An 18,367-nucleotide genomic window follows, 5' to 3' on the forward strand; every position below is an offset into this window, starting at 1 on the left:
TCTATGGTTTCAATACTGAGCTAAATATTTTTGTATGTTCTAAATTTACTAAATTTTATTTTTCACATTGGGGAAGAAGTTTTTACATTTTAATTTTCTGTTTGTTTGACTTGTTGAGTCAGATCTAATTAAGAGAAGGAGGATAAACATCACTTACTAGTAATATTATTATATTATTACTTTTAGATGTATTAAATAAATTTACCTAAGAAAGCATTAAATTATGCAGACACATCTACTATCTACATACTAAGATCCAATACGTTTTTTTTGTCTTTCTTTTTTTTTTAAGGAAATTTAAGAAGAAAATGAAAGTTTGAATGAAGGAGTTGGAAAAAGAGTCAGTGTAAATACTTACCATTACTTTTTGGTTTTTTAAAGGTTTTAAAGAAAGTGTTATTAAATATTAAAATATTAATTAATATTAATAGTGTGTGTGTGTGTGTGTGTGTGTGTGTGTGTGTGTGTGTGTGTGTGTGTGTGTGTGTGTGTGTGTGTGTGTGTGTGTGTGTGGGAGCCTCACAGATCTTCTCCTCCTAAAGTGTTCACCTGTGCTGAACTCTTTAGAATATAATAGGGCTTTAGGAGGGTCCACCCACCCAAACCCAAACCCTCTGACAATGTTCCATCCAAACTGATTCTTCCTACTCTTCATATTCCCATGTTCACTGCACTGTTCTTCACTCTTGCAACATTTATTCATCTTTTCTGTACTTATCAACTAGTTGAAAGATTTCCCAGGGACCTGACAGCTAAATGAATGTGTGTTCCACTGGTTTCAGGCTCAAGAGCTCAGGAGATGTGAACGTTTGCCTTGTAAATCACTCACATAAATGAAAGTTGTGAGACTCACAAACGAACACAATCAGACCAACTGTGCACTCCTGACCTCTAGTGGCTGGACTCAGTGGAACATGCTCTCATGTAACTCACCTTCTAATACATCTTTTATCTTCCTCATCACTTAATACATTTACCTTAGAATCTGAGACATTCATTTCAAGGAAAATGGGAAATTTATCAAACCAATAAAATTCTTCAGCTACACGGCCGCTCAAATGTTTTACAACACCCCCAATTTTCCTGTTTTAAGACAAATTTAAGATCAAGCCCAGTGAATAACCTTAAATGGAGCAAAGATACGTGGTAAAGTGCCCGAGATGCAAAAAAATAAAATAAGTTTAGCTCACAAAAAATGAAAAATCACAAAAAAATATTACTGACATAATACTACCTACTTAATACTGACATATGAACTGTGGGAAGAACATGTTGGGATGGAATATTGTCTGTAGACCCTCCTAAAGCCCTTTACTTCTGTCAGGGACGTTGTGCCAATTTGTTCTCAATAGACAGAATTATTCAAATTAGAAATATTTTCTATGGTTGTATGTTCTAAATTTACTAAAATTTATTTTTCACATTGGGGAAGAACTTTTAATATTATTATATTATTACTTTTAGATATATTAAATAAATTTACCGAATAAAGCATTAAATTATGCAGACACATCTACTATCTACGTGCCAATTTGTTCTTAATAGACAGAATTATTCAATTTAGAAATATTTTCTATGGTTTCAATACTGAGCTAAATATTTTTGTATGTTCTAAATTTACTGAAATGTATTTTTTTTGTCTTTTTTTTTAAGGAAATTTAAGAAGAAAATGAAAGTTTGAATGAAGGAGTTGGAAAAAGAGTCAGTGTAAATACTTACCATTACTTTTTAGTTTTTTAAAGGTTTTAAAGAAAGTGATATTCAATATTAATAAGACTTAAAACTTATCTGTGTGTGTGTGTGTGTGTGTGTGTGTGTGTGTGTGTGTGTGTGTGTGTGTGTGTGTGTGTGTGTGTGTGTGTGTGTGTGTGTGTGTGTGTGTGTGTGAGCTCTGGCCTGTTTCTTGCAGGAGCCTCACATCTCCGGGTTGTATGGAGAGTCAGTCATCCACGCCATGAACATCTCCACAACTGCATTAAAAGCAGAGGGAGGGAGACCACCGGGCTGGGGGCTGGGCAAGAGGGGCACAGGCTCCGGGAGGGGCTGGATCATTTTACAGAGACAGAGACAGGAGGATAGGAAGGTCAGACTGGATCAGCTACACCCTTTACACTGCTGCAGTGGACTGGGACAAATGTCTTTGCTGACCACTGAGCTAGGATCAAATGCTTCTGACCAACACAAAGACAGGAGGCAGCTGAAGACCAACATTCATCTATACATTTGGACGACTCACCTCCGGCTGGACACTGTCCGGTATGGCCTGTGGAGCAGAGGTGGGGGGCAGGGGGCGGGGGCTCTCACGGACTCTCCTCTCTGGAGGCTCGCCGAGGGCTCTGGAGCTGCTGTCCTGCTCCCTACGTCTCTTCCTGCTGACCTGTTAGACAGATGGACAGAGGGACAAAGTCAAGGATCAGCTCAAACTGCTTCACTTCAAGTCCTCTCAGACTGCTGCAGTCTGTGCTTCTGGACTCGGTTTACCACCTCAGCCAAACAATGACCTGCTACAGCCCACTCCACAAAGTCCCCACTCACAGCAACAACGAAGGAAATCACACACGAAACACTGCAGCACACACCTCCGCTCCACACTCCCACCATCACCAGTTCTCATCAACATACTGCCACTCCCACTGCTCTCTGAACAGCAGCCACACATCAAACTTACTGATCGCTGAGTGTAAAGTACCGACCCAGGCCCAACCGAACGCACGCTCAGAACCACAATTCAGGATCATCTGGGCAGCGCATGAAGACCTGCAGGAGGACAAACAATCAGAGGCTCAGCTGTCTGCAGTACACTGAAGACAGCTGTGGGATGTGGGCACTTCCACACACACACTTCAGTCTTCAGGGCTGGAGACTTCCTGGGAGCAGCTGTTGGACTCTCCCAGGATGGGACACGGAGACAATCTGCCTCCCACCCTGTCTCCAGCACAGGCTGCTTCATACTTACATCTAATCCTTTATCACATGACAAAGGCCTACACATCAGCTGAGCATCACCTGGGGGGATGGAGGTGGGAGGCATAGCCACACCGCTACTGTTTACACTCTAATGTCTCCACTGACTCTTTTCAGACTCAACGCAAACTCACACACACAAGATGTTCTCAACAGTTTCAGTGTCGACACACACAAACATGACTCCACAGTTTTCTATCACATCTCACATATCAACATTTTATCATATGTAGCCGCTGGAATCACTGAGCTTCATGACAATTACAACTCATTTTAAAACATTAGTTATTAAAGCACTAAAGAGAATATTAGAAATCAGATCAAATCAGCACGAGCTCCTAACAAATCTAACAGGATACACATTCTGACCCCGACAGCCAAACAAAGGAGTCTTACCCTGCTGGGGCCGCTGCTCATCTGGGTCCTGGAGGGCTCTCTGCAGTAGCTGTGGTCACCGAGGTGAGAAGGCAGATCAGACATCTGGAAGCATTAACACAGAGGTTAGGATGGAGCTCTGCTGAACTCTACACAGCTATATTTGACTCAACACTCAGTCAGCTCACTGATGTTTCCCTTCATTAGAAAAACTTTTCTACTCTGTGTGGAAATGTCACTTTCTTTTCTCTTTCCTTTGTCATTTATCTATTTATTTATTTATTAATTGCTCTAACATCACGTTCAAACTAGACACTACACAAACAACAACACAAACAGTCATCATTTATACACTGACAAATCAAATAATTAATGTGGAAACGACTGGATGTTTAAAAGCAGCAGTTTGCTGAAGGTGGAAGATGAAGGCAAACCTGTTCACACTGAATCTGTTTGCTTTAAAATATTCAAATCAACCTGAACATTTCACATTTAGTATGTTACTGTACAAACTGGACTCTGCATTAAAGTCAGTCTCTGAGGCTACAGAACGTTCGACGCCTCGACTAAATTCAGTCGAGGCGTCGAATATAAACAGCTTGAACACAGTGGTTTCTATCAGATTGAACTCCTTATATTCTCACTTTTTCTGTGATGAAGCTGGGAGTCAGATGAACTGAAGTCAGCCTGCGTCTTTGTTTCGGGGGTCACTTGCTGGGTTTTGCTCAAATCGTCGAGTGTAACTTTCTCGTCCAAAGTCTCAGACTGAAATGGAGGATTCGGAACCAGGTTTTTAAATATATATACGTTCCTTAGCAACCGGCTTCATACGTCAGCACCAGCTACCTGATTCTACCTGGACCCGTTTAATTTATTTGATCGAAATCTGATCTATTTTCTGACACGGTGGAAAATATGTCGCTATTATTCGCCCCATCAGTCTTTGAGTAACTTTATTAAGTTGTAGTTTGGGCCCAGTTCATGTTCACACATACTTTTCTGATTATCGGCCTTTTAGTTTATTTTGTGTGAATTTAAAGAAGAAACAGGCTGAGAAAACACCGAAATATGTGTTTATGTAGAATAAAAGATTTTGCAATTATTCCCTCCAAAGTTCCTTCAGTAAGATGAATATATTGCATTAATATTTCAACACATATATTAGTAATTTATTGACCCAATGTATAGACTTTATTTTCCATATTCTCTATAAGCCAGTCCATTGATTCGTTTTAGGTCAGTTGAAGCTTAGATACGTTGCTGGAGCAGAACCTGACACATGAATGTGGTTAATATGATTAAAGTCAGTCAACAAATTATTATGATTTAAACGTTTTAACTCAGTTTTCTATGTTTCATTTCTATAGAAAATGTTTGGTTTGGGTCACTTGTTGTTTATTGTTTATTGACTTTAAACACACCTACCAACTACAATAATGCCTTTTCCAGTAGCAGCGAATGGGATAAACTCAAATGGGGAAAATGACATATCCAAAGCGTTTAGGAAAAATGATTAGAACAACAACTAATGCTGTAGTTGAACTAATGACAGATTTTGCCTTTAACAATAAGTAACGGACATTTAATTAAGTCCAAATCACAGACATTACCAAGAATTAAAGTTTTATGAATGTAAAACCACCACTCTCTCTGCCTGGCTCTGTCTCCACATCTCTGTTAGTGTCCTGAAGTCCTCAGTTCTCCATCCAAAAGTTTCAGCATCCTGAATTTAGCTCTACAGTTGGTATGACTGAGCCTCATGTGATTAAACTGTGAACACTAGATGGCGCCAGACTGCCCCAGTACAGAGTACCCGTTTGAGATAAGGCCAGCTGAATGTAAGATCTAAAAACCTGACTGTACAGTTACAAACTCCTACTAAACACATCAGTATATGCAGCATATTTATCTTTAAGATGTTTTTTTTTTTATGTTTTTTTAATTGACATTTTAAATTCATCCACTCACCCTGATGCCTGCCTGACATAACATGGATTTCTTTCCTTTCTTTTCCAGGTAACAGGTGGACTAACTCACTGAACTTCACTTATTTCTTCTATAAATGTAAGTATTTTACTCAGTGTTTGAATCATGATAACAACTAACTGTGCTTTAAAGGAATCAAACAGATTTAATAACAGATAATGTTTCATGTTAATTGTGACGGCACATGAACACAGCCTCTGTGTGGAACAAACAGGATGTGAAAATCCAAATATATTTAGCATTAAAACTAAGTGAGTTGCTGAAGCTTGGTTGTTCAATATTCAGTAGGCTGTGTGGTCAGCCATGTTTCTAAATGAAATCTGTTCCAGTCCCTTTCTTCTGCTTTCCCAGTGACTGATAAGTGGCTTCTTTGCTCAGTGACTGTTACTCACTTTATACCTGAGATGCTCTGATGGTAACTTTCAAAGCAGAACTCAAAAAAGCAAACATTTATCACAGATATCAACGATATCAACAGTTGGGGACTTTCTAAAAAAAAAAAAAAAGCAGGTGCACACAGGAAAAGTAGAAAATGTCAAATAATTTGTTAGACTGAGGAGCACAAGTCTTGTGGGTGATGGGAAAATCATATGCAAGGTGAAAACCTCTTTCTGAGTGGACAGTGAGTGAGGAATGCTCTCCAGGATGTTGGCAGACATGTTTCCTTGTCAACATTCAAGAGAAGACTTGATGAGCATAAGCTCAGAGGATTCAGCACAACATGCAAACCCCTGGTAAAGCTCAGAAACAGAAAGGCCAGGCTGCAGTTCACAGACACAGAGAGAAAGCAGCTCTGAACAGAGTTGTGTGGACGGATGAAAGAAAAATCAGCCTCTATCAAAATGATGGAAAGAGGAAAGTGTGGAGAAAGAAAGGAAGAGCTCATGATCCAAAGCCACCAGCTCCTCTGTCAAACATGGTGGTGCTTCTGTTATGGCTTGGACATGTATGGCTGCCAGTGGGACTGGGACACTGTGAATGCAGAGGTCTACAGGAGCATTCTGTGCTCAGATTCAGCCAAATGCATCAAAGCTCACTGGATTATTTCATCACTCAGCAGGACAATGATCCTAAACATAAAGCCAAAGAAAGCAAAGAGCTTTTCAAGGTGAAGAGCTGGAACATCCTCGACTGGCTGAGTCAGTCATCTGATCTCAGTCTGACTGAGCAGTTCCCCATCCAAAGTAAAGCTGAGATTTGGTTCTTTTATGTATGATGTTTGATGTGAACATTAACTGAAGTTCCTGACCTGTGTCTATATGATGTTGTGCATTTTACTGCTTCCATGTGATTGGCTGATTGGATAATGGCATGTATAAGCAGGTGTACAGGTGTTCCTAATAAAGTGCTCGGTGAGATTAATTACTTCCCACCACTGCCATCAGGAGAACCATATAATTGGTAAAAACTGTAAGTATCCCCCAGCTAACATCTGCACAAACCACAACCACACACCACAGTAATCTGTGCTAACAGTAACAGTCGAATGATCTGGAAATCAAAGGTTAACACACTCACTTCATTAAATCTTCACATGAAAGTTCAGCGTGACAAAACAGACAGTACCATAGACATCAATTTCATCATTTTAATTCCCATTCCAATGATAAACCACTTGATTTGGTTACGACGCCCCATCCACAAAACAAGTCATTTAGTTTAGTCCCAGCATAAGTCAGTGTGCAGAGGTAGTAGTTAACAGATTGTGATTAATGACTGTGTTGCAAACAGTTACTTTAAGGTTAGTAAAGCCAAGCAGCCACCATGAGACAGATGATTAATGAATGCAGTTTTCACAGCAGCAGCTGTATGTTTCCACAGCATTAACAGCTAAATGCAGGATATACTGCACAGCCGCTTCAGGATGTTTTCTTTCTGCACACTTTGTGTTTAAGATTCAGTTTTAAATTGACAAAATATCCATTTTTCACCATCAGTCTTTATTAAAAATTAAAAACTGAAATCTCCCATTCAAAAGTATTCAGACCTTTGATTCAGTACTTTGTTGAAGCAGCATTTACAGCTTTGAGTTCTTGGATTTGGACAGTTTATCCCAGTCTTCCTGACAGACCCTCTCAAGCTTTATCTGATTGGATGGGGGGTGTCTGTGAGCTGCCATCTTCAGGTCTCTGCACATATGTTGTATGGGGTTTAAGTCTGGGTTTTGGTTGGGCCACTCAGTCAGAGACAGTTAGAGACTTGTCCTGAAGCCACTCAGGACAAGTCTCTAACTTGGCTTTGGATGCTTGTCATGCTGTAGGGTGAACTGTTGTCTTAGTCTCAGGGTCAAGCACCTCTTTGTATCTGACAAGTCTCCCTGTCCCTGCCACTGAGAAGCCCCCCACACAGCATGATGCTGCTGCCACCAGGTCACTGTGCTCTTGGAAACACTCAAAGCTTAACCACAAAAGTTCCTTTGACTTCATGGTTTGGTTTTTGTCCTTACATGCAGAGTGAATTGTAGGGACTTATATCTACAGGTGTTGTCCAGTCAATTCAGTTTTCCACAGGTGGACTCCGGTCGAGTTGTAGACATATCTCAAGGATAATTAAGGTAAACAGGATGCACCTGGCCCTAGTTTGGAGTGTCACAGTAAAGGGTCTGAATACTTTTGTAAATGAGAGATTTCAGTTTTTGATTTTTGGTGAATTAAATAAAAAAAAAAGTTTAAAGACATATTTTCATTTTGCTGTTATTGATTATTGATTGTTGACTGATGGGCAAAAATGGGAATTTCGTTCATTTAAAATGAAACCTGCAAAACAATGAAGTGTGCAACAAGTGAAGGAGTGTGAACACTTTCTGAAGCCACTCTAAGGAGGTGTAAGCTACAGTAGAGCTACAGTAGATGCATAAGGTAAAGCTGGTCCTCCTGAAACCTTGAACCCTACTCTGTCAGTCTGGTGCCCTTATATTACACTCGTTCTCTGTCCCAACCCAAACCCCCCACCATCCTCCTTTACATACTTCCTCAGTATTTCTTTCTGCTTTGTTCCCTTCTCCTCTCACTCTTTTTTTTTTCCTCCCGATCAGACATCAACAGTAACAGAGCTCCCAGTGACCCGCACTCCAAACCAACCATCCCAGAACTTGGTGTCTTGTCCGCCGTGTTCAAAGGAGATGAAACGCATTCCTGGACCGTACCCAGAAAACGTGTGGCTGACCTGGAGTTCATACAGAGAGAGAAAACCACTGTGATCTGTACAGTCGGGGGAGTGTGTGGACCCTGCAGGGTGTCCTCACATGTCTGAATGTACAGAGCACTCTCCTGTCTGTGTACCTGTTTCCATGAGCAGTCGTCACAGTCGGGGTCAAGAGTCACCAGATCAGGTTTGAACTCCTCTATAACCTCGTGATTCTCATCCAGCAGACACACGGTCATTTGGTAAGTGCAGCCACAGTCTGTCCTCCCACAGTACCTGCAGGATGAGCCACACATTAACCGGTCACTCTCAACACTTACAGAAGGCATCTACATGCATGTCAGTCCACCTCTGTCTCACCAGTCTTCCACTGTGACGGCAGGCTGAGTGTCCAGCTGTTCACCGGAGTAACCCTCCGCTAACAGGTCGATCACCTGCCTCTTCAGACACAGCCTAGGACACACATTTTCCCACACACTGTGAGGATTTTGCATTGGACTGATGAAAACTGTCAACTCACTCTGACATGACATGAAAATGACAAGCCACATAAACACATATATACATATATAGGCTACATAAACCATATTAAATATAAATTATATTGAACAGAAGAGAAATTATGTAATATACAGGGATATGTAACATTCAAAAGATGGATGATATGGATTTGCTGTTTGTTTTTAGCATTTAGATTTTAGTTGCATGACTGCACATGAAGTGGTAAGTACTCACTCAAATGAGGTTGCAAAGTACTTGGTCACTCCATCATTGCAGAAGTCATGGCCACAGTCTCCTGGCATTTCCTCCACCTTCCACTGGCTCCCGCCATTCTCCGTCAGCTCCCAGAATTCCAGCTGCTCTGGGAGGGAAATGCACAATCTCAAGCATCTCAAGTATTCCCAAAAATCTCAAAAGATTTGTGTAGGAATGAGCACAGATTTAGTTCTGTGTTCAGGAAGTGTAGCAAGAAAAGAGCTGAAAAGTAAGTTTTAGACCATTAAAAAAAACTCTGTGCACTTCATTACATCTTACCTTCCCCACTGGGATTCTTCAGCAGGTTTCTGGCCATGATTGCAGCTTATACAGAGAAGGCAGGACCTGTGCAGGCAAAACAGGAAAGAGGATCAATATGTCTCTCAGCTGCAGTTTCTATCAGCCTGTATCAACAATGACAGGCACAGTGTTGGGTCCAGTGGGGTTGAAGAGGTTAAAAATAAAAACAGGCCATATGAGGGAGGACCCTGAGTCTCAACCCAGGCCGGGTCACCTCCGCAGATTCCAAACCCAAACACTATAATACCCTGTCTGCTGACTCACAGCACAGCAGATGGGGCAAAAGCCTCCCTCTGTCCATCCTGAATAGACGGTATCACAGAGGATCAACCAGTCATCAGACAGACATCAGCCCACAGGAAAACACAGGAAAAACCTGGGGTAGCACATTGCCATAGAAACAGTGGTGTGTAGTGTACATAGTTATAAACCAGGTCAGAGGGCCTAAAAACATTGTCTAATTTATGTGTTGTCATCAGTTTTGTGTCTAATGTTCACGTTCTTCAGGGTCAGTCATAACACGAGCAATAATTATTATTTTAGAAAGTAGAAATAGCAGTTTTGAATAAAGGAATACTCTATCTGAGACATAGAAAACAGATTTGTGTGTTAAACGCTGATCAGATGCATATTCGTTCAGCATTTTACTGCTCGCTAAGGCTCCAAACACAAACAGCTGAGTCATCTGGCTCTGCAGACTCTTACGCCAGAGGCACAAAAGATGCAGTACATGCTCTACTGTAAATCACACACTCAGCTCTGTCTAAACACATATGACAGCAGAATGTGCTACTCACAGCCAGGGGAAAGCAAGTGCAGTCTTCTGTTTTCTCTGACTCTTTCTCGGACCGACACTTGGGCTCCTCTCTGCAGGATGGCACCCTCGTTACAGAGGCTTTTATAGCCATGCAGAGCATGCACACATGCGCACACACACACACACACATGCTCACACAGTAAAAGAGAGTGGGAGGGAGGGAGAGAGAGAGGAGGAGAGACAAAAAACACCCGATCTGCAGGTTGGGAGGGAGCATCCAACCAGCGGAACTCAGCAGAACGACACATGCACATGCTCAGCACAAATGTAGGTTACAGGAAACACATCAATACCAACAGTGAGAAAACATTCAGTACTCTACTTAATAAAAGGTCAGAGTTTATTCTGCACACACTAACAAAACACATGTTAACAAACTCTGTTACAAAAGAAACAGCACAGGGAGCAGCAAAATTTCTAGAGGTTTATACATATATAGATACACTGTATATACAGATGAATCTGTTATACAACTATACTGAGGGGAACTGCAGAGTCAGGTTATATTTTCCTGTAGGTTCATTACATTCAATTCTTTCCACATCACATATGGTCATCTGATCAATGATTAATTTCCAGATATTGATCAGAGCAGCTTTAAGATCCACTCAGTAAGTACTTTGGTCTTTTTTTCTTGTCTATTTGCAGATCCAGGTGAGGTAAAAACAGGTAAATGAGCAGCACATCTGCAATTCACACTCGTTGAATTTGCTGCAGCTTAACTTGTGATTTTGCAAATGTTTTGGATTGGTGTTGCTAGTGTTTATTTGCAAAGGAAGTTGTGGATAGTGTGAGGGCGGCCGAGAAGTACCAAACGATGAGTTATGGCAGACTGGAGCTATCCAAATATTTGACAAAAGACAAGAGTCTTGTTCAAACATTTTACAGTAAATGAAAAGATGACTATCTGGCCAACCAGGAAGAAAAAAACAAGACAAAAAGAAAAAACAACAACTCACTTCTCAAAAATTAAGAAAGCAACACGCAAATAATATCAAATAACATATTATCAAATAGAAAGCCACTCGAACTTACTTTAAAGTACAGCTCATTTCCCCAAAAGGAGAGAAAACACCCCTCCCACTCTACCACACTTGGTCTCTTCCCTCAGGAACCCCCCTATTTAACCAAATGGATCACTCCAGATCAAGTTTGGTTGATCCTGGTTCCTGGAGGAAGAAGTGCACCAAAGGAGACAGGTGAACACAATTTAATCAAGAAGTCAAATAAACAACTACAATGTCTCTTCCTTCTTTCAACCCCCCTCTCCAAATGTGCATATTAAACACATCACTATCAGCAGTTACACACTTGGACAATAAACATTTTGATAACATCTGCATGAGAAGGAGGCCGCTGAAGCATGCATGTGTGTAGTGCATGTGCCTTACTTTAGGACAAAAAGTCTCTCTGTAAGGAGTGGCTTCAAGAAATGTGTTAAGAAATGGCAGGAAATTGTTGGTTCAGTCTTTTACATGTATCTCCAAATATGTTACTTTTGATCGACATAGTGAGCAGCTGTGTACAGCTTTTGATGTGAATTTTTAAAATGTTGGGTTTTGACATTAAATACACCAACTCAGATCACTTACATTTTACAAGACAGTTTTGAAATTTTATTTCCAGCTTCTCCTGTGCCTTCCTCTTTCTGACATTATTCTTTGGTTCCCGCTGTCAGGGTTGGCGTTGGTGGAGTCTAAGATCAGACTCCTGGTGAGAATTATGGATGGAAATGTGTGAGTGTCACTGGCTCATGTTAATCTACAGCCCTTCCCTGGACCCAGGAAGGCCAACAACAAGTGAGGATGTGATTACATGGTTCTATTTGAACTCATTCCTGTTTGTTGTTCTTCTGCTGAATGTACTCTTTTGCAGTGAGAAAGTATTAAAGTTTGCTTCTTATTTTGGTAGTTAGATGTTGTACAACTCACTGGCCTGTATTTCTGTCTGTTTCAGAGAGAAGGTGTGCACAGTGTGACTGATTGGATTTGTCTTTAACGCACTCCAAAACCAAAGCCTGCAGCAAGCCATCAAATCTCACACCACCTGACCGCATGAGCCAACCAGGCCCAAAGAAAAATGGCCTCAGTCTGAGATCATCCAAGAGGAGAAAGGTTGACAAGGTTTGCCAAACAGTTTCCTGCTTTTTTAATGATAAAATCTACTAGTGTCTGGTGTGAAAATGTCTTAAATGTTAGTGTTTCATTTTAAAGGTACAGTTCACCCTTATGTGAATCAGGCTTATTTGCTATCTTGCTGAGCGTTAGACAAAAAGACCACAGCCAAAAAATGTCTCTTTATTATATATTTGTTTAATATGCACAAAAAAATAAGTTGACAAATGACAAGTTGTGGTTTTACAGTGGGTCTTTTATGTGTTGGACTGTTTCTTGGCCTGAGTAGATGCCTGGCAACTACACAGTGACAACAAGACTTCAGGAAGTTACTTTGCTCAGCCAAGAAATAGTCTGGCACATAATCCCAGTAGAAGCCCAGTGTAACAGTTTTAGACTTTCTGATTGTTTATTTATAACTCTTTGTGGGGATAACCTTTGGACACAGCCAGACTAGCTGTTTCCTCCTGTGTCCAGTCTTTATGTTTGCTGTAGCTTCATATTTAACACACAGATGTAAGACTGATATTAATCTTATTATGTAACTCTGCGCAAATAAGCACATTTTCCCAAAACTAATCCTTCATTATGCCTTGTACCTGTGTTAAGAGGCCTCATTATCACTGTTCAGCAGCGTCATCTAAGAAGTCAAACCTGATGTGGGACACATGCAGCACACATCTTGAGATGCATAGAAGCTGTGTCATGGGGTAGACTCAGAGCTGGATTTATGTCATAGCTTTTTTACCACAAGAGGGCAGTGAAGCTTTCTGTCCTCAAACCTTGGTTCATATTACTTATCTTTACTTTCAGTAATCTCTGTAAAGGGAGGAAAATAAGGATTTTGAATGCTTGCATTTGTCACCTTAATGTGCAGAGTTGGAGACAAGATAACAGTGGTGAGGTTCTGATTAGTCATTTTGTGATGTTTTAATGGGGATGATCATTCATGCACTTTAAAAATGTGTGTTTTGTTTTTTCTGCTGTTGATGCTGATAAATTTCTTGTTCTCAGAACATAATGCATTTGTAACTTGACCTCTGTGAGCTCTTTGCAGAGAGATACTTTTGAGTCATCTGCTCTCTTTGATTGACTGTGGTTAATGGTAATTGCTCTGGTGCCTTTCTGAATGGAGAGTACAGTACTAAGTATGCTTAAGATGTGAGTACCACAAAAATCAAACTCAATCAGACGCCATTAGACTAAGTAACTGCCCTATACTGTGCTCATGGTAAGATGGATCTCATGCATCAGTGTGTCTGTAGTATGGTTTTGCATCATTCAGTCGCCCATAACAGGGGGAAAATGGAAATTTCTTCATAAAACAGTTTCATTTGAAATAAATTTCCACCCTCATTGTTGGTTTTGCGATTTTTTTTTTTTGTCTTCACTAAACATAACTTGTCTAACATTCAGTAATCCCACAACCCAGAGCAGTGAACAGGATTCCCCCGTTAATTGTATGACTTGACGTGCAAAAACTTATGTTACATGTTACTGCTGTTTGCATCCCAATCTGGTCAAACTAAGATGTAGTTTGTAATAACGTGTATGTTGTTGCTAAGGAACAGTATTTCCTGTGCCCTCACTCGGAGGTCTCTTTGTGAATATTATTACATATCCCCATCCCTTGCAGACCATATTTATTGCTGTTCACTCCTCAATTTGGGAGGGATGTATATGCTCACTGTGGGTTTGTCTAATTAATCATGGACAACATTAGGAGTTCATTCAGTGGTGTATCCACCGGAGGTCCAGTCTAGGGGCTCCCTTGTAGTTGTGGCCCCTCTTACTCCCACCCTGTGCGCTCTATGTGGGGCAGAGGCTCAGGGCATGGCCCCCTGTCTTTCTGTTGAGCCTCCGTCTGCTGACAGTGAGTTTATATGATGTGTCACTGTGATTGAGAGAGGTTCTTGTCCCAGCTGATCTCAGATTTGCAGTTGGCACTGCAGGGATAATAGGAGGCGTTATGGGACTTGTAGTTTTTTTTTCTTTTCTCTGTACTCATCTCAAATATGATGTGTGGCATCACAACTAGTTTTAAAGCCAGTCATGGTCAAATATGTACTTTACACAAGTGTGATGTGAAAACTTGAAATCTTTGATATCTCTGATAGCACCTGAAGGCATCAGAAGACAGACACTGTATAGCAGTAGCATATAGTCTATGAGCGGTAGTAGCATGTACCACCTGCAGGGGGAAGTCAAGGGCCACTGAATGACTTTGGCTGAGTGAAGGGATGTAGTCTCCAAACCTAAGATAAGAAAATGTGCTCATGTTAATGTGTTGGTTCCACTCTAATGTCTGATACCTGCCATTTGTAATTCCTCAAACATTTTTTAATTTTTTATTTTTTTTTTACACACTGTGAAAAACCAGCAAAGTTTCTGGAGAAATCTGGATTCTAAAGTTTTTCTCTCGTGGTAGCTTGATCTTTGTGATTAGTTTTTCTTTTAAATAACGGCTCTGGTCTATTGCCCACAACGGCAATCTGTGTTTTCTCACAGCTAGTACATCCATCAGCATTTTGGATGGGTATACAAAATTAGGTTTTATTTTGGGCAACACCACCAACAGTTCATAACACAATGAATACATTACATACATTGCAACACACAAAAAAAAAACACCTCCCAATATGGGAGAGGAATAATTCAAGTTAAACATCGCAGTTTCACCAGGATTGTCCTGCAGACAGTACAGTACAACATTCAACAATCAATAGGAAAACACTGTGCCATAAATAACAAGTGTATAGATCGTACAAAAGCAGGAATTTCAAAAGATATTAAACATTGGGATTGCAAACGTGGCTTACAATACACTTTTTAGGAATAAAGGAATACTGTAGCATTAGTGCCTTTGTTGGAGGTGCAGTTGTTTTCCTGTATTGCGTACTGTCCGAGGAGCATTTTGCAAAGAAATATTTTTCCACAGGGCTGAGCTTCTAAGGATGAAGTCCATGTTGTTCCTTTTTCTGCAGAAGGTCCATAAATCTTGCTCTGATTGTATGTCCGAAAGAGCAGTGCATATTCAGCTATGTGACACTTGTAGTCTTTCCTGCTTTGGCATTTTAGTGCAGCACCAGATATTTTGTGTTCCAGTGATACAGCACCCATAATCGTCCCTTCATAAATGGGTCGCCTGCTTATCGTGAGCAAATTTTGTTCTGTGTTTGGGAATGTAACGATAATTCCAGTTCTTTGGAACAGCTGCAAGGGAGGCGCCGTCTTGGATCTAGGCTTCAGAGGACGCCTGGGGTTTGAGCTTGGCCTTCTCCATAGTTGTACCGTACGGATCTGACCTTTTAAAGAAGCCCATCTGAAAGAAAACAGGGAGAGAGGAAGATCAGACACAGATAAATCTGATAAAGTATTGACTTTAAAGGGGGGAATATCTGTATTAAATGAGGATCATGAAGATTTCTCTACAGTTTGCTGTTTTGCCAAAGTTGAGAATTTAGAAAAAAAGTCATTTCCGGAGTTGACCCATCAGAGCACAGCTGGGTTATGATATAAAAAGCTGATTTCAGTTGTTCATGCTCTGTGTATCTGTATGTCAAAGTGCAAATGAATGGACACACTACATGTACATGGTAGTTAACTATTTTGTGTTACTGATACCAACACATGCTGCAGTTTGTTTTATTTTATTTGTTAGGAATTGCTTTGGAGCCAGCAAAATGACAGATACCTTCAAACACTACGTGGCCAACTTAGCAAATAGCTTCTGGTTAACTGTGACCAGCTAAATAAAGAGTAGGATGGCAGCTCTGTACCCAACCTATTAGTCATCTAGCAACTATAGAGGGACCTCAAAATAACACTGGAAATGTTCACTTAATATTTTATCATAATTTACTAAAAAAAGGAAGAAGAAAGTTAACTTCAAACATCTTTAATCCTCAAACAGACACATGGATTAATAATGAGATAATGAGCCCCTGCACGACATTACATACAGGCCCTTGGCCCTGTGCCTAATGGGCCTGTTCACCATGCCTGATCATTTTACTGAACATATGTATGGGTATAAAATAACAAGAATGGTCAGTGAGACCAAATAGTTGTCAAAAACTTTTGACATTTTATTTTGGTCCCTATAGTAACATCAGCTGACCCACATTTAAACTAAATTGTGGTGAGCTAATACAACTTTAACATATGCCAGTCAGTCTGAAACCGTGGTAACAGTGTCAGCAGGGTTATTCATTAGATCATTACCTTGTACAGTAGATATATGAGCAGGGAGAGTAACAGCAGCCCTGCTAGAACAGCCAGGATGATGATCCACACGGGAACAGAGAACAGATTGTCCGGCTTGTTCCACATCACAGATATCACCACCTGAACAAAAGGAAACCACAGCATTCAAATAAGCCTCCACAGATTTCTACCACATTATGGCATTATGTGACATTCACGTATAAATAAGACGAAGTTTACATGGTTGTGAAATTGTAAAATCCCATAAAAGAATCAGATGAGGTTACCTTTTTGGATCCCGACGGCTTGAATTTGGGAGGAATAGAGTAAGGCATCCTGTCCACTTTGTACTGAGCAGAACACTCCAGAACATACTGTTTATGGGCCCTCTGTTGGAAAAACAGGCGTTTTAATGAGGCAGCTGGTAGCTGACATTCTGTAGCAGTATTGGGTATTTTTTGGGTTTATCCCACAAAGTTGCAACTAAATACTGATCCTCCAGATTCTAAAGTTATTATATGCTTTGGTATATTCTCTATAGAATAAGCATGTAGTGTGAAGTTGGGACACACACATCAATAACTGTTGCTCGATGACCTCCAACAGAGGGCAGTATAAGAACAGAGATTGTCTGACATAATGATGGCTCTCTCATCCAGTCTACACCTTACTGTTGACCAGTGTTTCCTGTACTAACAGTGTACAGTACCAGTCAAAAGTTTGGACACACCTTCTCATTCAGTAGTTTCAGTCGAAGTAGCCACTTTTTGCTTTGATGACAGCTTTGGACACTGTTGGAATTCTCTCAAGTGGTTTTCAGTTTTGACTGGTACTGTACATCTGACCTGTGGTCTCACCTCGATGAAGGTCTCAGCCCAGAGTCTGGAGCGTACCGTCAGGATAACACTGGCTCCTCTCTCCAGGAGCCCAACGTTACACTGCAGCTTCCAACACTCCACTGTAGAGCAGGTCTGTGGAGGGACAGAGCCAAACACAGTTAATGTAGCATTCAACACTCTCTCTTTTCGTCAGTGATTGGATTGGCTGATATTCGCCTCAAAGTCTCACAACAAAATGATTAGTTCCAGCTTCTCCTGCAGGAATAACAGACACATGAAAGAATTATTCCCATACAATTGAACCCTTTAATGGTCTTTTCAGCTGCGTGGTGGGTATTTGGGACTGGGGTTTTCAGAGTCAGACCTTTCCAAAGTCAGCAGCAGAAAAATCCTGTGTAGCAGGTGTCACTTTTGTGAGGGTGTTTTCATAACTGATGACATTTCTTTGAATTTGTTTATTTTCAGGGGGCTGACTGAACTGAAAGATGTAAATTAACAGAGCGGAGGTGGAGGTGGGAAGACGATCCATTGCCCAAAAACACTGTGACGCTGTGCTGATGTCCCACCACAGATACAAGCAGGTCGGATCTCTTTCTACAAACAATTTTTATTTGGTCATTTTCCCATTTCAGCTCTAACATGGTTATGCCAAATGTTTTATTTCTCATGATTTACACATTGCTCTTATCAATAGTAAGTGACATGTCTAAAAATGTCTGTTCTTTGACTTTAAAGTATTAGAGAAAATACTGCAGATTGTTGTGTTTGTCTGATCTGACCTAAGAAGTCCAGAGGGAGGCAAGGCTGTGACAGTAGACAATTTATTGTCAGCATCAATGTGAAATCACTCTACGGGCCTATTTAAA

General features: G+C 40.6%; 2 protein-coding genes across 3 annotated transcripts in view; both read right to left on the minus strand.

Moving 5' to 3' along the window:
* Positions 1 to 5,455: 5,455 nt before the first annotated feature.
* On the minus strand, positions 5,456 to 10,398 carry fbxo2 (F-box protein 2). 2 transcript variants are annotated; one of them, XM_041033068.1, is made up of 6 exons: positions 10,323 to 10,398; positions 9,505 to 9,570; positions 9,205 to 9,331; positions 8,830 to 8,922; positions 8,607 to 8,745; positions 5,456 to 8,490 (listed from the first exon to the last, which is right to left on the minus strand). In XM_041033068.1, exons 2-6 carry the CDS (start codon positions 9,539 to 9,541, stop codon positions 8,356 to 8,358), a joined length of 531 nt encoding a protein of 176 aa, XP_040889002.1. In that variant the 5' UTR covers positions 9,542 to 9,570; positions 10,323 to 10,398; the 3' UTR covers positions 5,456 to 8,355. The 2 variants fall into 2 exon arrangements, with proteins under 2 accessions (XP_040889002.1, XP_040889003.1); XM_041033069.1 differs by having other exon boundaries at positions 9,205 to 9,326; positions 10,323 to 10,383.
* Positions 10,399 to 14,975: 4,577 nt separating this feature from the next.
* The window catches only part of LOC121179604 (integrin alpha-5-like), a 36,630-nt gene continuing 33,238 nt past the window's right edge, over positions 14,976 to 18,367 (minus strand). Inside the window, exons 27-30 of the mRNA XM_041034531.1 lie at positions 17,520 to 17,633; positions 16,950 to 17,051; positions 16,681 to 16,803; positions 14,976 to 15,778 (exon numbers count right to left, since the gene is read on the minus strand). Of these exons, the coding sequence (XP_040890465.1) occupies positions 15,695 to 15,778; positions 16,681 to 16,803; positions 16,950 to 17,051; positions 17,520 to 17,633 (423 nt within the window). The 3' untranslated portion in view covers positions 14,976 to 15,694. The remainder of the gene's footprint in view (positions 15,779 to 16,680; positions 16,804 to 16,949; positions 17,052 to 17,519; positions 17,634 to 18,367) is intronic.

The sequence above is a fragment of the Toxotes jaculatrix genome, chromosome 3 (assembly GCF_017976425.1).
Source record: "Toxotes jaculatrix isolate fToxJac2 chromosome 3, fToxJac2.pri, whole genome shotgun sequence".
Lineage (NCBI taxonomy): Eukaryota > Metazoa > Chordata > Actinopteri > Toxotidae > Toxotes > Toxotes jaculatrix.

Coding starts and splice junctions, on each gene's coding strand:
- fbxo2 (XM_041033068.1), bottom strand. CDS start 9,541: ATGGCCAGAAACCTGCTGAAGAATCCCAGTGGGGAAG. Junction 9,332..9,504: donor GAAGAATCCCAGTGGGGAAG/GTAAGATGTAAT, acceptor TTTCCCTCCCAG/AGCAGCTGGAATTCTGGGAG. Junction 8,923..9,204: donor TACTTTGCAACCTCATTTGA/GTGAGTACTTAC, acceptor TGTGTGTCCTAG/GCTGTGTCTGAAGAGGCAGG.